The sequence below is a fragment of the Otolemur garnettii genome, unplaced genomic scaffold, assembly GCF_000181295.1.
Source record: "Otolemur garnettii isolate 467f Iridium unplaced genomic scaffold, OtoGar3 scaffold00060, whole genome shotgun sequence".
NCBI lineage: Eukaryota > Metazoa > Chordata > Mammalia > Primates > Galagidae > Otolemur > Otolemur garnettii.
The window spans coordinates 1,127,598-1,153,359 of record NW_003852455.1 but is presented as its reverse complement, the minus strand read 5'-3'; the positions used below and the strand labels follow the sequence as shown (position 1 = coordinate 1,153,359).

Sequence of the window (25,762 nt, the reverse complement as noted above, 5' to 3'; positions counted from 1 at the left end):
CCCTGAGCTCATGGCCTCCTTGAGCCAGACCAATGCTGTGATCCCTTATCTATAGGAATGCTGTAACCCTTCAACTCATAAGGAAAAGAAAAAATATTAATAATAAAGAAAATCAAATATACAATTATATGATAGGAAGAAAAAGAAGAGATATCTTAGGTCTATGAGAAATTTAAGTGGGAAAGATGATCTCTCTACCAGAAGAGAGATAAAAGGAGAGAAATAAAAAAGGAAGAAAGAGGCTCAGGGCCTGTAGCACAATGGTTAACGGCACCAGCCACATACACCAAAGTTGGTGGATTCAAACTCGGCCCAGGCCAGCTAAACAACAATGACATCTACAACAAAGTATAGCCAGGCATTGTGGGGGGCACCTGTAGTCCCAGCTCCTTGGAAAGCTAAGGCAAGAGGATCGCTTGAGCCCAAGAGTTTGAAGTTGCTGTGAGCCTGGACGTCACAGCACTCTACTGAGGGTGATTTAGTGAAACTCTGTCTCAAAAAAAAAAGAAAGAAAGAATAAAAGGGGCTGAAAAACTGTAGCAAAATGGAAGAGGCCTTGCTAGCGAAGAAAGTAAAAATGAAAGAATAAAAATACATCCACTCAAAATAAAACAAAACAAAAACAGTAACAAGTGTAACAACCCAAAAAAATGAAAAAACTGAGGAAAAAAGTTGAGAAAGGGAACAAAAATGAAACTGTGCGTATATTGCAATATATTGCCTGGTCACCAGGTGGCGCTACAGTATTAGCAGACAGAGTACACAGGTGGTTTTTGCTGTATAAGATGGAGGCTGGAAGCCACTCTGTCATTGCAGAGGAGACCTGGTCATGTCTTCCTGTCTCAATCAGGGCATGGTTGCTTTGTCAGATTAGGGTCTTCAAGCCAGATTTCTTAGGCTCATCAAACAGAGTCTCTGATGACAGAGTGGCCTTCTCAAGGGTACAGAGGGCCATTCATCTCATAAGAATAGTTGCCCAAGCTCAGTTGGCACACCAGAGCCGACCATGCACTAGAACCCTGTGGACTGGTCCTCCTGTGTGGTCTTCCCATAGTGGTGGCACCCCACTAGTAGCCAAGCCATTTGAGGTTCTACCCCTCTCAGTATTCAGTCTCCACCACTGTACACTGAGTTTATTCACTCACTTAATCCCTACCAAGGCAAGTCTAGCAAGCTGCTTAGTTTAAAATAAAAAAACTGCAGGACAGCCCTTTTCTGTCCCTAATCCTTTGTGGGAGGGGCTGCCTCTGCCCAAACCTAGGCACTTGCCCTCCGTCCTAGTCTTCCTGAACTTCCAACCTTTTCTTTGGGTCCTGGGATCTCCTACTGCTTCTCTGTGCCCCCAGAGATGTTTCTGGGTAGGTTATCCCAACCAGAGGTGACTGGAGCCCTAACTCTCTCCCCATCTCACCGTGAATGGCTCCCACTCTCTAAGCTCCAAGTCATTTTTGCTCCACCTATATCCAAATGCCCCCTCCTTGGCCAGATTCTGTCCAGCCAGAGCCTGCAGTCCTAAGTCCCACTTACCCACTCTGGAGACCCTCCCTCACTCACTGACTACCTGGGTTCTCTCTCCTGACACCATTGCTGTGTGTTCCCTCACTGCAACTTTATCAGCAAGTTGGCCATGGTGCACACATACAGCACCCACTCACCCAGGACCCTGGTTTCCTCAATTTTTTAATCCTACTGTTCTGACCTACAGCTCAGGAAAAAGAATCTTTCCATAATATTGCTGTTCATTGACACTTCACCTAGTCACTCAAGAGCTCTGACAGATGTTTGAGATTTATGTTGTTTTCATACCTACTAATACAACATCCATTTTCAGCCTATGGATCAAGGATTACTTTTGACTTTCTAGTCTAATTCTTTAAGAAGTACATTTCATAAGGCTATAGCTACCCTAGGTAGTTTTTTCCTCTAATGCGTCTGGGCAAAGTCAGTTGAAATCTTCTGGAAAGGATTTACCATTCTAGATCCTATTAAGATTGTTCATGAGTTATGGGAAGAGATCAAAATATCAACATAAATAGGAGTTTGGACTTTAAAAGTCAAGAGCCATTGGTAGAAAGTCCTTTGGCTCAAACACCAAAAAACATCTTAAATATGAACTGGATAGGAAACAATTGCTGTCAGGTACTTCAGACTTATAATAATAGTGGATATTGTACTAGGTTGCCAAACCTTATACTATCAGTAGACATTGAAGACTTTTTTCTTTTTGTGTGGTTACAGATAGAGATATATAGATGTTGCATCCTTTTGATAGAGCAAGCATTTTTCTAATATACTACAATTTCAGTAGTTTTCTATTGTCTTTCACTGAGATCACCTTATTCCTTTATGTTACTTACCTGACCACAATAGTAACTTGAATTAATGATCCCTGCATTGCTTTGTCCATTTTGGTACTCAGTAATGTGAAAGAAGATATTAATATTTCATAATAAATATTTCAACTAATTTGGAAATGCTTTGTAACTTCATCATAGTTAAAAGCCTCAATAAAATGAAAGACTGCTTTCTGTGTGTTTTGGTAATGATTCAAATTATTTAAGAGTGTCGTGTCTCTAAGCTACAATTAAAATGTGTTACATACCTGGCTCTTTGGAAAGCATGGTCAGGAATAGCTTATAATTTCCTGTTCTTAGCGTTTGGTAGAATGACAACCTATGATATTTATTATTATCAAAATGAACCAAAAGATAGTTTTTCCTTATTTTTTTATTTCTACTTTTTACCAGGTTTCCTTTTTTTTATGAATGAATTAAAAAGAATATATATAACATAGGTTGGCAGATCTGAGCTGGAATAAAAAACATGGGTTTTTCACTTATTTTTAAGCTTCTGGTTTTTATTATTCTCAAGTCAAATTCTGACTATATATAATTATTTAAAGTAGAAACTTGTAAAATAACTTTCCAGAAAAATGAAGTTTACTATACTTCAGATTTACTTAGTCTTTGTTAATACAGTCTTTTTAAATATCCTTTGCTGGATTTCCCTGCATAAATAAATTAGTATAAACTCCTTTTTAGTTGTATTTTCTGAAAGAAACCCAAATGGACTAAGTTTGCTTAGTGTTCTCAGCATCTAAAGTAATTTTTACTGGGAAACAGCTCATCCATATTTTTAGCTGACAAATAATCTTCTCTACCAAGTTCTGATATACAAAGAAATGAGTATGAGTTAAGTATTAACTTTAAAATTAATAATGGATAAGTAGGATACTGAATGGCTTGAAGTATCTTTCACTTTCTTTGTTTTGAAGCTTCTCAGCCTGTTGATAATCATGTTAGCCCATCTTCCTACTTGGGCCAGACACCAGCATCACCAGCTAGATACTCACCAGTTTCTAAAGCAATGCTCGGAGATGATGAACTTACAAGGTAAGGAATTTAACATTCATCCTTCTTATAATAAAGTCAACATTAAATTAAATTACATTTTAATTGGCTATTCAAATCAGGAGTTTGTTAAGTAAAAAATAATAAGAAGTTTCAAAAATAAGGCTAACAATGCCAAAATAAAAACATTAAAAAAGACATTAATTGGCACACATTGAATGTTAAAGCTATAATTTATATGAAACACTTGTTCAAATTATTGAACAAACTATATACATAGTATCTATTATTATATTAAATAAATGTAAAATACTTTTTCACCATTTTCATTCTCTTTAAGAGTTTGCAGTATTGGAAACTTCATACATGCTCAGTAATTGTGTTTGGAATAAAAATTAGAAAATAATAGGGTTCTTTTTTGTTTATGATTTGAATATTCAAGACAAGTAGCTTTCAGGCAGTGCTCTGAGGCTGATATTTTTCATGGCAGTTTATTTTTGTTACTTGCTAATAGTGCCTATTTAAGGCAGTAAAGAGGGAAAAATAGTTAATGGCCTATAAAGACTTTAATCGCTTTGCATATATTACAAACTAAAAAATAAATTATATTTGCACCTTCATTGCTGTCCCTCCTCCTTCTTCACTCTTGTCTAGAATATTGTGTTGGATTTTGAAGTATTACACATATTACACAAGTCTACGTGTTTCCATACTTAACTATGAAAAATCGGTTGATTACTGAATTTGTCTTCTTAAAATGTTGTGTTTTATCACTTCCTTTTGATGATCACACTACTTTGCCCACATAATGAAGTATAAAAATCTTTACCCAAACATTAGAAGTTCTCCACAATTTATCCCTAAACAGTCTTTCAATTATATTACCAAACAAAGTACAATATACAAATACTTTGATAGTTCTGAAGTTCATTTTTATGGCTTTATTGAGATATAATTCACATACCACAAATTTCACTCATTTAAATTGTACCAGTCGGCTGGGCGCCTATGGCTCAAGTGGCTAAGGCGCCAGCCACATACACCTAAGATGGCAGGTTCAAATCCAGCCGGGGCCAGCAAACAACAATGATGGCTGCAACCAAAAAATAGCTAGGCATTATGGTGGGTGCCTGTGGTCCCAGCTACTTGGGATGCTGAGGCAGGAGACTCGCTTCAGCCCAGGAGTTGGAGGTTGCTGTGAGCTGTGATGCCACAACACTCTACTCAGGAGGACAGCTTGAGGCTCTGTCTCAAATAAAAAAAATAAAGTGTACCAGTCAACAATTTTTGGTATATTATATCAATTTTTTAATTATGGAAAATATATATAATATGAACTTTGACATCTTAACTATTAATATTTTAAGTGTATAATCCAGTGGCATTAATTGCATTTACAATTTTGTGCAACCATCACTGCCTTTCATTACCTCAGACAGACTCTATAACCATTAAGCAATAACTTTCCATTCCATTGTCCTTCTAGCCCCTGATAAGCTCTAATCTATTTTTTGTCTCTATCAATTTGTCTATTCTAGACAGTTTTATATAAGTAGAACCATACAGTATTTGTCCTCTTGTGATTTATCATGTTTTCAAGAATCATCCATGTTGCAGCATGTATCAGAATTCTTTTTTATGACTGAATATAACAGAATTCTTTTTTATGACCTTATTCAGTCATAAAGTCCGTTGTGTGTATATACCAGACACTTTGTTTATACATATGTTGGTGGACACTTGAGCTATTTCTACCTTTTGGCTATTGTAAATAATGCTGTGATAAATATTAGCATACAAATATCTGCTCAAGTCCCTGCTTTCATTACTCAGGATATATACCTAAGGATCAGATGGTAAGTCTATATTAGCTTTTTGAAGAACCACTAAACTCTTCTCCATAGTTTAAATGTCTATATCATTTTACAGTCCTGCTAGAAATGTATGAGAGTTTCAGCTTTTCCACATTCTCATCAAAACTTGCTAGTTTCTGGGGTTTTGTGGGTTTTTTATAGCCATCTTCATAAGTGTAAAGCCTTTCATGGTTTGTGTGTTATTTTTAATTTCATTAAGTCAAATACACATAGATCATGAAACATTCATGCATATGTGGGGTACAATATCCTGATTTTTCTTTTATACACTCTGACATGGTTACATCAAACTATTTCATGGTTTAGATTTATATTTCCCTAATGATTATTAGTGTTCATCATCTTCTCATGTACTTCGAATTATTTGGAGTGTCTTTTCCTCTGGAAATATTATTAGATTTCAGCAGGACTTTTTAGATCATTACTTACTGATATAAAATTTTAATGTATACATGTATTCTAAAGCACAATAGAAGCCCTAAACTATGAGTTCACTATCTAACACAGGAAATAAAACATCACTAATAGAGTGAAACTTGTACTCCTTATCCTACCCTGATTCTCCTATACTGCTGCCTCTAAATTGACTGCTTTCCTGTATTTTGATTTTATTTTCTCTTTTTATTCATGTGTGTACATATCTACTGTGTACATAAACTCTTTCCCTATGCAATATTTTGTTTTGTTTTGCTATTTTTGACAAGCAAATACAATTTTGTGGACCCTACCTGTAAGTGAGCTAGCAAAGTTGAATAAACATGAAATACATCTGTATGACTAGAAAATACCATGTAAGTTTTGAGACAACAAAGTATTAAGAAGATTAATTGTGCACTATATGGAAAGATCCCTAAAATTCATTTTTAAAAAAATTTTAACTCTGTTAAGCCTTTTGTGAGCAATAGCTTTCTGCAATGTTTTAGAATAATCAGATTAAATTTTTAAAACATCTCAAATGATAATCCTAAACTGCTGCTAGCAGTTTTCTAGTCCTAGAAGGTATGAATGGTTTTCACACAACTACCTATAACTCCCAACAATTTTGGAAAAAAATATCAATGGTAAGATGTAGTTCAGAGATTTTTTTTTTTTTTTTTTTAGAACAGGAGCTCACTCTTTTGCCTGCACTAGAGTACAATAACACTATCATAGCTCACTGCGACCTCCAGTGTCTGAGCCCAAGCAATTCTCCTGCCTCAGCCTTCTGAGCAGCTGGGACTATAGGCACATGCCACCATTCCTAGCTAACTTTTTTGTTTATTTACTTATTTTAGAAATGGTGTCTAGCTATCTCGTTCAGGTGGTCTCAAGCTTCTGGCCTCAAGCAATCCTCCTGCCTCAGCCTCAATCCTAATGCTCAGCCTAAAGTGCTAGCATTATAGCCATGAGCTACTATGCCCAGCTTTCAGGGATTCTAAATATGAGGAAAAAAATAGATGAATCTTAGAAAAATAGTAATAAATAAATAAATTTTTGCTAGTTTTATAAGAATTTCTAAGACATCATAATCTTAGAACCATAGTGTCTGTGGTATACTTTTGATTTCACCTTGATGATTACACTGTGTCCAAGCTGGTAAAGATATTTTATCATTTGTTTGTTTCTAGAGGAATTTTTTAAGGGGGGAAAGATAACAAAGGTGATTCATCCTTATTAGTACCTCCCTTTCTCTGGGAAATAACAATAAAATTTTCCTTCATTTATTAGAGGTCAGAACAGGGCCACACTCTGATCATACCAAAGAGAGTTAATTGGCCTGACTCATTTAGGTTAGTTGTGATTTATCTCTTTGAGACTAGAGAAAGGCCTACTTTCTCTGAAACAAAGGGATAGCTGCTTTTAAACCTTTGAGAAGTAGCAAGGGCAGTGACTATTTCATAGGCAATAAAGTGTGTGTAACAACTTTTCATGAGTGTATATATATTTCTTGATGGGCTCTTTATATTATTTTTCTTAAATTTCCACATTATTTTTCCCTTGTGCTTTAATTTTTGTTTTATAACACAGGTTTTTAACTTTTATATAAAATTCAATTTTTTTCCTTTTGATTTCTAAGTCTAACCTCTAGGCTTAAAGAATCTGTTTAATCCCACAGATTAAACAGCTTTCAAAAAGCTTTTTATAGTTCATCTAGCTTTCTTTACAGTTTAGTAATATGAGTTATCAACAATTGCAATCAGTGTAACCTGGTTTCTTGTACCCTCAATGAATCCCCAACAATTAAAAAAAAGTTATCAATAAGTAGTTCTCATTGATAAAATGTGAGGTTTTATATAAAACTTCCAAGGTATAAATAAATTTTATTTTTAATTTTTAGGGAACCTAGAAAGGTCGTTCTTCATCGTGGTTCAACAGGCCTTGGTTTCAACATTGTAGGAGGTGAAGATGGAGAAGGAATATTTATTTCCTTTATCTTGGCTGGAGGACCTGCTGATCTGAGTGGAGAACTCAGAAAAGGAGATCGTATTATATCGGTAAGATACGTTAATCAAGATAATCTGTTATTTTTACTATGACCTATTGTTAAATAGAGTCTCACTCTGTCACCCTGGGTGGAGTGCCATGGAGTCATCATAGCTCACAGCAGCCTCAAACTCCTGGGCTTAAGTGATCGTCTTGCCTAACTTTTGCTATTTTTAATAGAGACAAGGTCTTGTTCTTGTTCAGGCTGGTCTCAAGTTCCCAAGCTCAAGCAGTCCACCCACCTTAGCCTCCCAGAGTACTAGGCATGAGCCACTGTGCCCAGCAAAAGTCATTTTATTTTTTATATCATACAATTAATTATGGATATATCTTAGTTATCTTCTGAACTTTTTACAACTTAATTGTGGAATTGTAGTGTTAAAAGAGAACATATTCTGGATAATAGATTTTCTTTTGATAGTTTGATATTCTATAAGAAGTTAACATTTTATAAATGTGTTTGAAGAAAGTATTCTCTATTTGTTGACTGCAAGGTCCTCTAGTGTCTGTTAACGCAAGCTTGTTACTTGTATACTTCTTTATACTTTAAACTGTTATTTGCTTGATGCATTTTTTTAAAAGGGTCTTAAAGTTGTCCAAAATGATAGTGGTTTTAGCAGTTTGTCCTTGTAGTATTAGCTTTTTTTCTTTATGTCTTTATAAAATGTGTTATTAGGAACATATAATTTTTTATAATTATATAATGAGTCTCTTTTTGTCCTAGAATCTATGTTTTCTGATATTAGTGTGATAGCTCTCTGACCTTTTTTGCTTGATATTTGACTCATCTTCTCTCCTCTTTTTATTGTAAATTTGTCTGTGTGCTTATGCTGTTATTACCCATACAAGTTTAGATGCAAACCAATCTGTAGCTCTACTATGATGCAAAGGCCTTAGGAAGCTTCAATTTGGATCATGCTCTTTCTAGTGTTTTATTTGTATACGCCCATATTTAATCATTCTATTTTTGTTTTTTAATAATTAACTCACGTGGTATATGATTTCAGTTTAGTTTGGCTTTCTTGTGTATCATTCTAATTGTTTCTCATTTCTTTTTTTCTGTGTTTCTCAGTGGATCACTATCAGAAGCATTTTTTTTTTTTAGCTTCTATCCTCTACATGCTATTAGAACTCAGTAAAAAGCAAAAATGTTCCTCAAATATCCAGATGCACTTTATTGTGAGCCCGCATTTGTTTTTTTCAACAGTGGGGTTTTTTTGTTTGGTTGGTTGGGGTTTGGGGCCACAATGTCTACTCTGTCACCCTGAGTAGAATGCTGTGGCATCATTGTAGCTCAGAGCAACCTCAAACCTTCAGCTCAAAAGAGCCTCTTGCCTCAGCCTCCCGAGTAGCTGGGACTAGAGACATGTGTTACCACACTTGCCCGAGGATTTTTCTATTTTTAGTAGAGATGGGTCTTGCTCTTGCTCAGGCTGTTCTCAAGCTCCTGAGCTCAAGCAGTCCACCTGCCTCAGCCTCTCAGAGGGCTAGGATTTTAAGCATTACCCCATGTGCCCATCCCAAGAGTGGTTTCTAAATGGTCAATATTCTTATACTTTGTCTAAAAATATCTTTATTTTACTTCATTTTTAAATTTAGTTCAATCCTAGATTATAGGTTGACAGCTTTTGTTTCTTATGCTTTGGAGATATGGTTTTATGCTGTCTGGTTGGTTTGTTGCTATTTATAAGAAAGGTCTGTTCTCTGCCTTGTTTGTGGGTAGTTTGGGGGTTTTTTTTCCCCCTTTGGTTGTTCTGAAGTTCTCTGTCTTTGGTATGCTGCAGTTTCACTAAAATATGAAACTCTCTCTATGTCTAGCATTTTATTTATGCTGTTTGGGATTCATTGTGCTTATTGAATCAGAGGAGTCGTGTCTTTCATCAATTCTGGAATAATACCATTTTTACAAAAATATTCTTTCTAGTTATTTTCTAACTGCCTTGGTAGTTTCGATGGGGTCTTGATTATTAGGTTTTTCTGTTAAACATGCTTGCTTTATTTTATATATAAGTTCTACTTTATAGAGTTCATAAGTATCTAATGCATGATATTTATGGTGCTTCATAATAAATTATTTTCTCATGTTCTAAATTTTGCAGTGCGCTTGAGGGCCAGGTGCAGTGGCTCATTTCTATAATCCTAGCACTCTAGGAGGCTGAAACCAGTGGATCACCCATGCTCAGGAGTTTGAGACCAGCCTGACCAAAGTGAGACCCTGTCTCTACTAAAAATAAAAAAATTAGTTGGACATTATGGCAGGAGCCTGTAGTCCCAGCTACTGGGTAGGCTAAGATAAGAGATTGCTTGAGCCCAAGAGTTTGAGGTTGCTGTGAACTATGACCACACAGCACTCAACCCTAGGGCGACGGAGTGAGACTCTATCTGAAAAATAAATAAATTTTACAGTGTGAGCTTATGCTAAGTAGTATTTTATTTACTTTTTTTTGTGGGAATCCAGTGGTATCTGGATTGGAAAGTAGAGTTCCAATGAAATATTTTACATTGCCTGTGGTAGATTCCAGGAGTATCATTCTTATCATTTTTTCTGTAAGAAAGTAAAATTTAGGCTAATTGCCCATAATAGTAAATAATAGCTAATAAATGGTATGAACAGAATTTACAGTAACCACTCAGTTATGCTATGCTCTTCTGTTTTTAATTTAAAAATATAAGGTATTGCTTTCTGAAACTTTAGGGTTTAAGATATAGAGGGAAAACTTATATCCTGGATCAATAGTACTATTCAATGTTGCTATTTTAAATCATTTCCTCAATAAAAATCAATAGAAGCCTTTTCAATTACACAATATAAAGAAACAAGGTCAGAAAATACTCCTCAAACTAAAGATAAATGTGGCTGGACCATGATAGGAAGAGCATTCCAGAAATGTAAATTGTATCTTTTGTACAGTTTTCAGATCAGTCTTTCTCACTATCTGACCCTCCCTAGCACATAATTAGAAGTATCAACATCCTTCTATATCCTATCCTTTTGATTATCCTTTCTAGTTCAAGGATAGACTAAATCGAACAGAGAGATGGATGGCTGATTATTTACAAAAGAAGTAGAAACCTACCTTTGTTTTAATTGTTCTGAGATCATGGTACATCTACTTGGTGTTTGAATGAAAATAATTCTTGAGCACTTGAGTATTCATATGTGCATCAATACTTTAATAAAGATTATAGAACTACAATTTTAGAAGATAAAAGGAAAAATATATAATTTTTTTTTTTGAGACAGTCTTACTCTGTTGCCCAGGCTAGAGTGTTGTGACATTAACCTAGCTCATAGCAACCTCATACTTCTGGGTTGAACTGATCCTCCTGCCTCAGCCTCCGAAGTAGCTGGAGCTATAGATGCCTGCCACAGCATCCAACTAATTTTTCTGTTTTTAGTAGAAATAGGATTTCACTCTTGCTCAGACTGGTCTCAAACTCAAGAGATCCTCCCACCTTTGGTCTCCCAGAAGGCTAAGATTATAGGCATGTGCCACCATGCCTGCTAGAAAATTTTCAATATGCAGTTCAGTTAAACAGCAACTGCACTTATACATTTAAGCATACAACAATTTTAAAAACATTGCACTACACACTGTTATTATCAGAACATATTTGTAAAGCAGAAATAGAGCCTCATTACAGTATTAGAATATAGAAAGTCTAAGGAGACCATCACTCTTTCCCTGACAACCAAAACTATCTGGATAAGTTTAGAAAAAAGAAACCCATCAGAGAACTGAGGATTCAATGAGACCTAAGTGACCTAATTTCCAGAAAGTAACTAGGAGAGAAGACACCTGTGGCAGCTTTCATCTTTGGTAGTGTGGTGGAAGGAAGAGAAATAGAAGACAGAAGCTAGGGAAATATTAGCCAAAACTTCACCCAATATGTTAGTCTCTTGTGGACTAGTGAAACAGATAAAAATTATGAAAAGCCACAAAGCAAGTGTATACCTGCCTACCAAGCTCAGAGGCAAGGGGCCAACAGAGGAGAATTGAGAGAGAATCAGTCCTCAGTCATATAGGACATCCCCAAATACAAGGCAAACCCCGAGCAAAAACTTGTGAAAAATCAACTGTAGGAAAAGTCTCCAAAGCAGTGTGGAGAGCGATCTTCTAAAACAGAAAGAACAGAGAGCTCTTAACCATCAATCCAGAAAGCTGGCAGCTGGGTTATAAAGCAGAGAGTTTAAAGAGTTGGTGGCTCAGCTATAAAACATGAGATCTCTGTCTTGATCCTATTCTTAAAATATTTTAAACTAAACTGAATTAAAGCTACAGCTAAATCTAGTTGTAGTTCAGCTATGGACCATATTAGCTTCTGACTCTACAGGCCAGACATATAGATTATTCCCTATTCTGGAAGTAGTATTTGCCTCAGTCTCTACTGTTATTTTACCCCAAATATCTGTTTTATAATTAAATAAAAATTAGAACATGTGCAAAGAAGGAAGAAAATAACTTGTTGCAATGACAGAAAGCAGTCAATAGAAGTAAATTAAGAGAAGGTCCAAACATTGGATATATCAGAAAAGCCTTTAAAATAATTGTAATAAAATGCTGCTGATGATAAAAATGCTAAGGATCTAGCGGGAAAGGTAGACAATGTGAATAAAGAGATTAGATATTTCTAACAAAGACATAGAAGTGCAAAAAATGAATTACATAGAATTGCTATAAATGGAAAATATCAGAAATAAAAATTTTATTTGAAAGTCTTAATAAGACACTGGAATTAGAAAAGAATCAGTGAACTTCAAAGAAAATTTCCAAATTGAAACTTCAGTCTAGGGGAGGATAAAGATTGAGAGGAAAAGACAAGCTGGAGCATCCAGTATCTCTGAAAAAGAACTTTCCAAACCAGTTAAAAAATATCAACCCACACATCTATGAAGCTCAGCAAACCCAGGCAGGATACATATACAGAAAACCAAAGTTAGATACATTATCATCAGCATATTAGAAACCTGCACTAAAGAGCATATCTTAGAAGCAAGGATAAGAGGAACACATTACATACAGAGGAACTAGTAAGACAAATGATTGCTGACTTCTCACTGGAAATAGTAGAAGGCATAATGCAATTGAATATTTTCAAAGTACTGAAAGAAAAAAAGGTCAGTGTAGACTCCTATATTCACTGAAATTCATTAGAAATGAAGATGAAATAAACATGTTTTCAAAAAAGTAGTTACATGGAGAGAAATCATCTCTGCAGACCTGTAAGAAATACTGAGAGACATTATACCAGATGGAACCTTGGATCTGCAGAAGGGAATTCAGAAAAACAGAAAGGGTATATAACCTGGATAAATATGAAAGATCTATTTTTTAGTTTTTAAGAAAAAGTTTACATATTGTAGGACAATTGGCTGTTAAAAACAGAAAAAAATAGTAATGTATTGAGGGTGTTCTAACATAGGATAGAACTAAAATAGAAGACCTCCAGAGCATATGTTGAAAAGAAAGACGGAAACTATACAGTTGTTTCCTATACAGATTGTGAAGTAATATAAATTGAGGGGTAAGAAGACTGTTACAACAATTTATAGTTACGTATTATGTATGTATAATCTAGCTAGAGCACTAAAAGTACTATAAGAGTTACAGTTTTTCAAAATTAGTATAGGAGATCACATGGAATACTTGAAAAAATACATGTTTCACACAAAGGAAAGGAAGAACAGACTAGGCAAATAAAAAGCAATACCAAGATATGAGATTGAAACCCTACCTTATTAATAATTACATTATAGTAAGTGTTCTAATAAAAATGCAGAAACTGTCAACTGGGTTCAAAAAAGCAAGACTCAACTATATACTATTTATGGGAAATTGACTTTAAATATATGGACAAATGTGTTATAAGTAAAAAAATGAAAGTAAATTATATAAATAGTATACTGAAGCTACTGTACTAATATGAGAAGAAATTGAACTTAAGACAAATAATGTAATTAGACATATATTTCATAATTATAAAAGCATCATTTCATCAAGAACACATAACAATCCCAACTGTGCATATACCTAATAAACCTTTCAAAACACATGGAATAAAAATTGTTAGAACTAAGAAGAGAAACAAACAAATCTTCAATCATAGTTGGAGATTTAAACACTCCTTTCTGTAATTTGTAGAATAAATAGAAAAAAGAAAAAGAAGAATCATCTAAGTCCTTACCTCATACTATATACAAAAATTAACTTAAAGTGGATCATAAAACTAAATATCCAAAAGTAAACATTCAAGAAAATCTTATTAAAATTGGATTAGACAGATTTCTCAAATAAGACCAAAGAGTCAAGTCAATTCAGTAGAGAAGGCAAGGAGCACATGAGCCTGGGAGTTTGAGGATATAGTGAGCTACAGTGATATCAATGCACCTACCTAGGACAAGAGCAAGACTCTACCTCACCAAAAAAAAAAAAAAGGATAAGATAAAAAAAGGAACAACCACCTTTCTGTATGTAAAAACATGAACTTAAGCCAGTCTTACTCCTGACAGAAAACTTAATTCTAAATATATTATAAATCCAAATATACAACCCAGAAACATAATCTTCCTAGAAGAAAACATTGGAGAATATCCTTTACTTGAACAAGATACATAAAATACTAACCACAAAAAAATGCCATTAAAATACCAGTCAAGCGACATAGTGATAAAAAATATTCTCCGTACATACATTTGACAAAATACTTGTGTCCAAAATATATATGAATATCTCAACAATAAAAAGATGAGTAACCCAATTTAAAATATACAAAAGACTTGAACAGATATTTCACAAAAGAAGATATCTGAATGGCCATAAATACATGAGCTCAATATCAGAGAAATGTAAAAATTGCAATGAATAATAGGGTTTAAAGGAAAGTGTAAGTGATGAGTTCACAGACTGAGTTGTCAGACCTCATATGACAACAGCTCTGATGGTCATTCCAGAAAAATAGTTCCAGAATTTTTTTGAAGGGTGAACTGGGCACTGGTGTTGGTGTATAGCTTCCCAGGGGGGTTACTTGAAAGGTAACAGTAGTGATATTCAGCAGTAAGGTATGTAGCACTTTTTCTAGGATGAGTTCACAAACTTAATTGTCTGACCTTGTACACATAATGTGAGTGCCTAAAGAATTGGAAAAAGTAGAAAGGGACAGGAAAAAAATACTTGAATAAAAAATGACCCCAAACTTCCATAACTTAATGAAAAACATATACATTCAAGAATCTTAGTGACCTCTAAGTAGAATATACCTGAAGAGATGTACTCCACAGGTGCATTCTAATCAGTCTGTCAAAAACCAAAGACAAAGAATCTTTAAAGCAGCAAAAAACAAATGACTTATCACATGCAAGAGAGCCTTAATAAGATTAACAGCTGACTTCCCATCAGAAACCATGGAGGCCATAAAGCAGTGAGATGGCATATTCAGAGTTCTGAAAGAATAAAATCTGTTCACCATTCTATATCCAGCCAAACTGTCCTTTGGAAACAAAGGCAAAATCAGGACATTCCCAGAAAACAGCTAAGGGAGTTCATCTTTAGAAAACCTTCCTTTCAAGAAACACTAAAGGGAGTCCTTCAAGCTAAAATGAAAGGACACTAAAGGGTAACTCAAATTCACATGAAGAAATAAAGAACATTAGTAAAGGTAACTATGTATGTAAATATAAAATAGCTTAAGGGTATTATCTTATTTGTAAATTTTTCTCTTCCAGTCAGATTTTTTAAACAACTAAATGAAACAAAAATTAAAATCACTATTGATGAGCATACGTTGTTCAAAGATTTAGTCAGTATGACAATAACATCTCAAATCATATAAAGAGAACTGAGTTACATAGGAGCAGAGTTTGTATATGCTGTTGAAATTGTTATTAATCAGATTAGATTCTTATAAATTCTTACTTATAATCCAAGGCAGCCACAGAGAAAATGGCTGAAAATGAATGTAGTAAATGGAAAGGACTTAAAATGATACAGTAGAAAGTGTCTGTTTAACACAAAAGAAAGCAATAATGGAGGAAGAGAGAAATGAAGACAGACATAAAGAAAACAAGTAGGAAAATTAATGACACAAATCCTATATTATCAATAATTGCACTAAATGTAAATGGATTGAGAACTCTAGCTAAAAGGCAAAGATTGGTAGAGTAAATTATAAAACAGAATTCAGCTGTATGCTGTCTAAAAGGAAGACACATTAAAGACACAAATAGGTCACAAGTAAAAGGTTGGAGAATACATATTACACAGAAGTAACCAAAAGATACCTACAGTGGCTATACTAGTATCAAAGGAGACCTTAAGATAAAAATTATTTCTAAGTGCAAAGAAACTTATTTCATTTTTATTGTGAAAGTACATCTCAATCTTATAAAGACACATTTGGGCTTGTGGTTATCTTTCCAAAAAAATTTTAGAGCAATTTCTTTGAAACTGTGTATAATGAAAAATTTGTTATTTTTGAGTATGAGTTTTATTGCAGAACCAGTGCAGCACAGATAGCTCGAAATTTCAACAAAACATTTGGGAAGGATATGGCTAATAACTTAGAGTATATGGATGGTTTGTCTTAAAATCTGGTGATTTTAATCTTGAACATGAGCCACATGGGCCAAAGTGGATAATGATGAACTGAAAGCTATAGTAAAAGCATATCCATCTCAATCCACAAGTGAATTAGCAGCAAGGTTTGACATTACTATTCCAACATTATTGAACCATTTGACACAAATGGATAGATGTGGGTATCATCAGGTTGATAGATGGGTTCCACATGATTTAAATGAGCATCAGAAGAGACATTGTCTCAAACCTTGCCTTTCTTTGCTGTCATGACACAAAGGTGGACCATTTCTATACTGTATTGTTAAGTGTGATGAAAAATGTATTCTGTTTGACAGTCACAAGTGTTCAGCACGATGGTTGGATAAAGGTGAAGTGCCGAAACACAATCCAAAGCCAAATATTCATCAAAAAGAAAAAAACTAATGGTGTCTCTTTGGTGGCCCAGTGCTGGCATTATCTACTACAGCTTTGTGAAACCTTGCCAGCCAATTACAATGGGTGCCTGCTGCAACGAATTAGGACAAAACGATGCAGATGCTTGAGATTAAGCAGCTAAGATTGGTCTATAGAAAGAGGCCAATCGTTTTGGAAGGCAATGTTTGACCACATGTCACACAAACCACACTGCTCAAACTACAGAAGCTGGACTTAGAAATTCACTGTCATCCACTGTATTCATCAGACCTTGCACCAACTGACTTCTTGGCTTTGAACCACTTCTTGCAAGGAATAATACCCACTTCTCAACAAGCTGTGGAAAGTGCCTTTCCTGATTTCATCTTCACTCACTCTCCAGGCTTCTTCACTGATGACATAAACAAGCTACTGTTAAGATGGCAAAACTGGCTCAGGGCCTGTGGCTCAAGTGGCTAAGGCGCCAGCCACGTACACCCAAGGTGGCAGATTCGAATCCAGCCCGGGCCCACCAAACAACAATGATGGCTGCAACCAAAAAACAGCCGGGTGTTGTGGCGGGCGCCTCTGGTCCCAGCTACTTGGGAGGCTGAGGCAGGAGACTCACTTGAGCCCAGGAGTTGGAGGTTGCTGTGAGCTGTGATGCCACGCACTCTACCCTGGGGGACAGCTGGAGGCTCCTGTCTAAAAAAAAAGATGGCAAAACTGTGTCAATAGTTTAGGCTCATACTTAGATTAATTGTACAGCTTCTTGTTTGAGATATAATAAACTAAACTCTTGATTTAGAATTGAATGTTTCATATTTTATGACCCAGAAAATCTGAATAGCCCTATAGCAAGTAAGGAGATTGAGTAAGTACTTTAAAACTTCCCACAATGGAAAAGCCCCAGGATCAGATGGCTTCACTGGTACAGTCTGCCAAACATTTAAAGAAGAATTAACACCAATCATTCACAAACTCTTTTCCAAAAGGTAGAAACCTAAGGATCACTTCCCAACTCATTCTTGTGGCCAATATTATCCTTAGACCAAACCAGATAATGACATGAGAAAAGGAAATGATAAGTCAGTTTTTCTTATGAACATAGATATAAAAACCTTCAACAAAATAACTGGATCTGGCAGCATAAAAAAGGGATTATATGCCATAACCAAGTGGTAATTATCCAAGGAATGCATGATTGGTTCAACATAGAAAAACCAAAGTAAGACACCAGCTGAATAGAATAAAAGACATAAAACACACACATGAAATGTCAATAGGCACAGAAAAAGTAATTGACCTAAACCAACACCTTATAAACTAAAAATAGGGGAGAATTTCCTCGTCCTGGTAAAGGATACCTCTGAAAAACTAATAGCTCAACATCATACTAAGGAGTGAAAAACTGAAAGCTTTCCCTCTGAAATCAGCAACAAGGATGTCTGTTTGAGTGAACATTGTACTCGATATTCTTGCAATTAGGCTTAAAAAGAAAAAAAGGCTTCCAGAGTAAAAAGGAAGAAAACTATTTCTATTTGCAGATGATATAGTCTTATTTATAGATAATCTTAAGAAATACAACCAAAAAACTATCAGAGGCAAAACATGGTGGCTTATACATGTAGCTTGAGCCACTTTGGGAGGCCACGGCAAGAGGATCACTAGAGCCCAGAAGTTTGAGGTAGCAATGAGCTATCATATGATATCACTGTATCTGAACCCAGGAAACAAAGCAAAACCCTACCTCAAAAAGAAAAGGAATAAAGGAGGCGGGGGCACTGTCAAAGCTGATAAATTAATTCAGCAAGGTTGCAGGATAGAGATTCAGTGTACAAAAATTAGTTGTATTTCTATGTATCAGTATTGAACAACCAAAAGTGAAATTAAGAAAAGTTTTATTTACAAAAAGAATAAAATATTTGTATATAAATTCAAGGAAGTAGATAAACAAAACGTTATATCCATTTTAAATGGAATTATAATAAGGAATAAAGGACTGTTACATGCTGCAAGGGTGAACCTTGAAAACCTGCTAAGAACCCAAACACAGATGATTGTACTAGCAGCCCCCAATTGGGGATTTTTCCAAGTTCTTGGTGATGGTTGGGAAAAGAGAATTTCAAGATATACCATGTAAGCCAAGTAAGCAACTTTTTATTGAAAGGGAAAGTACACTCTCCAAAGAGTGGGCAGGCTTGAAAAGAGCAGCTGCCCCAGGAAGAAGTGATTTTTGGTCTTTTGAAGTCCTATTTGAGGAGAGGAATATTCCAGTTGAGGGGCTGGTTTTTACTTAGAATGTGGGTAGTAATGCCTAGAATGGGATTTCCTCCCATTTTCATACTTTTCGTTTCAAGATAGTTTTTCTGTGTCACCCTAGCTATAGTGCAGTAGTGGTATCATCATAGCTCACTACAACTTGAAACTCTTGGGCTCAAGCAGTCCTCTTGCCTCAATCTTCTGAGTAGCTGGGATTACAGGCTCATGCCACCATCCCTGGTTAATTTTTCTATTTTTTGTAGACACTGAGTCTTGCTCAAACTTACCTTGAACTCTTCACCTCAGCAGTCCTCCCACCTTGGCCTTCTAAAGTGCTAGATTGCAGGTGTGAACCACCATGCCCAGCCAGTTTTCATACTTCATATGGCTGTTTCAGAACTGTCATGGTGATTTTAAGGGCAGAGAAATTTTAAAACCACAGTGCAGATGATACTGTGATTAGCCAAAGTTCATGTAAAAGATAGCTTACAAGCCTGTTGAAACCTATTCTTACTTGTAGTTATCAGCCCCTCTCGCTGCTTCTGGAGGGTTGTTTACTTCAACACTTACATCTGGTCTCAGGTCTGTCTCCTAGTCTCCTACTCAACAGCTATATATTATAGTATTCCACTGACTTGAAATGTGAAGAATCAATAAATCTGTAGTCAGAAAGTAGAATAGTAGTTGCCAGGGATTGAAAAAGGAGACAGGAGTTACTGCTAATGGATATGGCATTTCTTTTTAGAGTGATAAAACTATTTTGGAATTAATATGGTGGTGATAGCTCCACAACCTTGTGAATAATGTATAAAAACCACTAAGTGGTTTTTGACGAGTGTGACTTTTTGGTATGTAAATTATTTCTTCATTTTTCATTTCTTCATTTCTTCATTTTTTTAAATGTTGGTATTTTTTAAAAAGTGACCCTAAGCATATTTACATAAATATATTTCTCAATACTAGGATTTCTTCTAAAAATCCTTGATAAAGTACCTTCCATTGAAAGTTCAGTGATATTTTTGGAAAGCCTTTAATAGTCTTTTTCAATAAATTGTATAGTTTTTCCTTAGATTTTTTATGTAACAAAAAGATTCAATGCACAGGAATAATTAATTTATTAACATTTTTAATCTTTTCTATAATAATCTCTGAAATCTCTTTATATTTTTCCCTAATTTGTTCTCCCAGGAATGAGGGGATGTTCTTTATGCACAAAGTGTAACTATTTCTATATTGTTTTGAGTTTTTATAGCCATCTTCAATTAGAGATACACTCTAATAACTATATTGTGTTACATTTGTTTAGACTAGGGTTTTTAAATCTTAGTTTTCATTTGAGCAGTATGGAGGGGTGTTGATTTTGTTTGTTTTTTTAGAGGTAAGGTCTCATTCCATTGCCTACGCTGAAGTGTAGTTACCTGATAATAGCTCACTACATCCACAAACTCTTGGGCTCCAGCAAGCTTCCGAAATAGCTAGGACAACAAGCATACACTGCCATACTTGGTCGATTTTTTTTTTTTTTTTTTTTTTTTTGAGACAGAGTCTGACTCTGTTGCCCTAGGTAGAATGCTGTGGCATCATAGCTCACAGTAATCTTAGACTCTTTGGCTTGAGCAATCCTCTTGCCTTAACCTCCCAAATAGCTGGTACTACAGATGTGGGCTGATTTTTTTATTATTTTTTTTTTTATAAAGACAGGTCCTTGGTATGTTGCCCATGCTAGTCTTAAACTCCTGGACTCAAGTGATCCTCCCAGCTTGGCCTTCCAAAGTGCTAGGATTATGGCTGTGAAGGATTATGGCTCTTTCTTGGGTTAAACACACCCCCCCCCAAATGGGTGTGTTTTAGTGTAGTTGCATAGTGGTATCTTTTATAGATAATATAAAACATATTTTACATGGTTAAAATTTTTTTATGTAAATTTTATGATCCGAAGAATTTCTGGGCTCATAGTCAAGTTTTTAAAAGTGATTGTGATCTTTATCAGGTTTTAGATCTCAACAAAACCAGTCTTTATATAAAAATTGCATAGTGGTTCTTTCCAAAAATTTTCAGTGAATTTCGTGAGCATTACTGTATTCTATTCATTGCTTGTTCTTAATTTTTTTAAGTAAAGATTAAAGGTTTATTACATTTAAGTGTGATGTTTTGATGAATGTCTTCTTAAATTTGTCTTGTAGTGGAAAAAGAACACTCTCTTAAGATAACATACCTTGCAGCAGTATATAATAGGTATCAGCAATCTTTCAGAAATAAGTATTAAATTGCCTCATCTAGCATGGGATTAGTCACTTTAGTAATTTTTTAACCCAAGAAAGAGCCCTTTTATTCGTAAAAAGACCTCCGATTCATTTAGTTATTAATAACATCTACTCTACTTAAATTAGTTCTTTAAATATGAGCTATTTTAATACTTTTAATAATTACTTTCCTATTACATCAAAAAAAATTAAAGTTTTAGTTTGTGAAAAGAAGGGAAAGAATTGGACTGAGTTGAGCTCGAGGGGTGAAAGTAAGCGCAGGAAGTAAATGACTGCCTCAAGCAAAATGAATTCTCCTCCCATTGCTTGAGTTCTTAGTAAAATTAAATGTACAAAATGATGACACTTTATTTCAGATTGTCAAATCAAGGTACATTTCTTAATGGATTGATAGCCAACCTTTTGGAAATTTTCTGGGGGGAAATGTTTTGATTTTGCTCACTTAAGCATGAACCAAAGTATTTTTAGTAAATAAAACTGATTTGAATGATAGTAATATTTAGTTTTACTATATAATATGTTTTTAGCAAATCAAAACAAGAAACATTATAGTGGTAAAGTTATTGCAATTAATGTCATTTTTTGTTTGTCAATCTATGCCTCAAAGGTTATGCTGTTGTGATTTCTAATCAAAATGATTATTTTCTCTCAAATTATGGTTTGGTTTGATTTACAGGTAAATAGTGTTGACCTAAGAGCTGCCAGTCATGAACAGGCAGCAGCTGCATTGAAAAATGCTGGCCAAGCTGTCACAATTGTTGCACAATATCGACCTGAAGGTAATAAAATTCTTGCTGTCTATGGTTATACTTTCAGTTTTTAAAATTCTTCTTTTTAAATAATGTTTAACTTCCAAATTTAATTTCCTTTTTCATGTTGCATTCTGATTTGTTAATCTATTCTAGTATTTGTTTAGTCTGAACCTAATTCACTTTCTAGGTCTAAAGTACTTTTTAACGGGATGTAAGAACTGGTATCTGCCAACTCTTCTGAGTGGTGTACCATTATTTCAATTAACTTATAAGTGCTTATTTTTTTTAAATCTGGCCTTTAACAAACATATACCTTTTAAATTCCTTTTTATAAGTTCATTGATCTGAAAGAATAATAAAAACCATAAACAAAGATAATATATTATAAAAGAAAATTAGATCACCCAAGTTTTTTTTCAACTTTTGAGATAGGTTATATCTACTAATACCAAGATTTAAGATACATTTCTAATAGCCATTATTGCTGTTTAAAATAAAGAGAATGCCAAGTTCAGAATGTAATATATGTATCTAGATACTAAAGTAGCATGGATATGACCTTCCCAGTGGTTCCAAGGGGAAACAGGTTGTAATGGAAAATTTAAGATCTTGCCATATTAAACATATATGACTCTAGTGTATTCCTATATAACTACTTCTTCAGTAAACCTCAGTGGAATTCAAAAAGTTTAAACACCCAAAAGAATATATCACATGCTTGTTGGTGGTTGTAAACAACATAATGAAGAAGGAAAAAATGATGTAACTAAAGAAACTAAATGAAATATTCTATAATTTAGTAACTGTTAATATTTATTACTCTTTTCTTGGATGGGAATTTATTTTTGTAACAAAATCTAATGTTTTTCATGTGATCAAAGTAGCATGTTGGGCATTGATATTTCATAGTAAGTAGTAGGTTCTGTCAGTCCTAGTAAACCTTAGCCATTTTGGTCTATTAACTGAAGAAGGGAAAATTCCTTTACATAAGGGGTAAATTTCAAATAAATCCACATTAACTGGAGACTAACATATGAAATCAGAATGCCAATTCATTAATTATTGTGAGAAACAATTCAGTCTCACCATATAGATGCACTATGTGGAAACCAAATTATAATCACTGGTTGTTTGGTATTATAGAAAGCCTCTCTAATTTTTATAAATGCTATAGACTTCTTAGGTATGATTAAGAGAAGTCATTATCGGCTTGGCACCTGTAGCACAGTGCTTACAGCTCCAGCCACAAACACCGAGGCTGGCAGGTTCGAACCCAGCTCAGGCCAGCTGAGCAACAATAACAACTACAACAGAAAATAGCCAGGCATTGTGGCAGACACCTGTAGTCCCAGCTACTTGGGGAGACTGAGGCAAGAGAATCACTTAAGCCCAAGAGTTAGAGGTTGCTGTGAGCTATGTTGCCACGGTACTCTACTGAGGGTGACATAATGAGACTCTGTCTCAAAAAAAAAAAAAAAAGAGTAGGTCATTATCTACTCCCTAACCTCCCTAACGATGAGAAAATAAAAGCCACAAACAATGAGAAAAATAAAACAAACACACATTCTGCTACCCATTCACCTCAGATATATTGACAACAAAATATAGACAAAGGTTATTTTAAGCAGCTGAGGTTTAGCAGAAGCCAAGTGGAAAGAAGAGAACACTTAAAATATGAAATGTCATCCAGAATGCTCAGTGGTGGTAGAAATTAAAATAGAATACAAAATTGCATTTAATAAAAATGAGGGGCTCATTCTTAAGGTATAAGAATATGATCCCTTAGTTTTTATTACAACCCTCATGGGAATTGGAGAGAGCACTCTAATAGAGTAGAAGCCATTTGTTATGTGGTTTGTTTAGAGAAGCAGGGAACCCATGTTTAGTTAAAGCAGCCTGCCTCAGTAGGATCAGATCATATGACTCTTTGGTGTTGAAGTCTGTGAAATAGCCTGTACTTATATCTCCAGTACCCCCAAACTTCCTGCAAATAGCTGGTCCAATAAAATCCAACCCATTCAGTAATAAGTAACTTAAAAGTAACTGGTCCTAGCAGTCCTACAAAGATATAAATAAGAAGAGGTGAAGAAGACAGTTAAGCTTAGCAACAAATTAATCACATAAATACATATATACAAGTAAAAACATTGACACACATCAGATGAAAATTTAAATGTTTTAGCAATTCATTATGCATGACTTTGAAAGAAAACCATAAAGTTGCAATGTAAGAACTATCAGAAAAGATGGCTCAACAACCAGAATAGATTAACTTTAAGCTGACAGAACCCAGGAAAAAAGAAAGCAAACCCAGTTAGTGAAATTGGAACACAGAGACACTGAAGAAATAGAGTAGATGACATAGAAGATACAATAGAAAAAGTAAACAAAATGAAACAAAGAATCTGAAAAGATTTTTAAGAAAATATTAGCAATGAAAGACAGGCAGTTATGTCTGTATACAGATATACATAGTTAATCTTCCTAAAGAAGTCTAAAGGAAGAAACTAAATGTTTGACATTATAATTCAATGCATTCAAGAAAATTTTCTTGAAATAGAAATGAATCTTTATATTGAAAGGGCACAACATCATACAAGAAGAATTGACTCAGAATGCCCAAAGTTCAGATATTTTCTAGTTAATTTTTATCAGGAAAGAATCTCTGGGACCCAGGCAAAAATATCAAGTTATTTATAGGGCTATAAAAATCAGTTGGTAAAAGAAGGAATGACTCCTCCAACATTTGGTAAACATAAAACAAACAAAGGATAGTTTGGCTGGGTGTGATATCTCATGCCAGTAAGCCTAGCTCTGTGGCCAAAGCAGGAGGATCACTTGAGTCTAGGAATGAGACCAGCCTGAACAATAGCAAGATCCCATCTCTACAAAAAAAAAAGTAAAAAATTAGCTGGGTGTGGTAGCTTATGCCTGTAATCCCTCTCCCATATGAGAGGCTGCGGCAAGAGGTTCCACTTAAGCCCAGGACTTTGAGATTGCAGTGAGTTATGATGATGACACTGTACTTTAGCCTGGGTAACAGAGGGAGATCCTATCTCAAAAAAAAAGAAAAAAAGAATAGTTTATTTTACCATTTGTTATAGTTAGTGGCTCTTAACTAAGCCTAATGAACCCCTGTATGCACTTGTCACTGATAATTCACAAAGATAGACCACTTTTTTTCTAGGATGGTTATTAAATGAGTCCAAGAATTTCCCTCTCAAAACTGTGCTCATACTGTTTCTTTTGCTTTCTTTTCTTCTCTTTTTTTCCTTCCTTCCTTCCTCCCACCCTCCCTCAGTCCCTTCCTCCCTCCATATAGTGTATCTACTGATACACTTTTTCTTGAGTTATATTCAATACTTTCAACTATAGTAGAACCTCTCTAAGTTGACCACCTAAGGGACTGTAACTGGTCAACATACCAATACAATAGTCAACATAAGGAACTAGGCCTACTGTACATATGACAATAGGTCTGGTCTGTGAAAATTAAGTCAAATCACCTTGGTGCCAGTAGCTCAGCAGCTAGGGCACCAGCCACCTAACACTGGGGCTGGCAGGTTCAAACCCAGCTAGGCCTGCCAAACAACAATGACAACTACAACAAAAAAATAGCAGGTGTTATGGGCATTGTAGTGGATGCCTGTAGCTACTTGGGAGGCTGAGTCAAGAGAATTACTTGAACCTAAGAGTTTGAGGTTGCTGTGAGCTGTGACACTACAGTATTCTATAGAGAGCGACTTAGTGAGACTCTGTCTCAAAAAAAAAATAAGTCTAATTAAGGAGGTAGTCAGTATAGGAAGGGGGTCAACTGTGGAAGTTCTA

At 35.0% G+C, this 25,762-nt stretch overlaps 1 protein-coding gene across 6 annotated transcripts in view; it reads left to right on the top strand.

Moving 5' to 3' along the window:
• DLG1 (discs large MAGUK scaffold protein 1) overlaps positions 1-25,762 on the top strand; it is a 322,247-nt gene that overhangs the window by 229,288 nt on the left and 67,197 nt on the right. For all 6 annotated transcript variants that reach the window (XM_023514828.1, XM_023514827.1, XM_023514826.1 and 3 more), the window contains 3 exons: positions 3,275-3,392; positions 7,542-7,698; positions 21,859-21,961. In XM_023514828.1, coding sequence (XP_023370596.1) covers positions 3,275-3,392; positions 7,542-7,698; positions 21,859-21,961 — 378 coding nt within the window. The remainder of the gene's footprint in view (positions 1-3,274; positions 3,393-7,541; positions 7,699-21,858; positions 21,962-25,762) is intronic.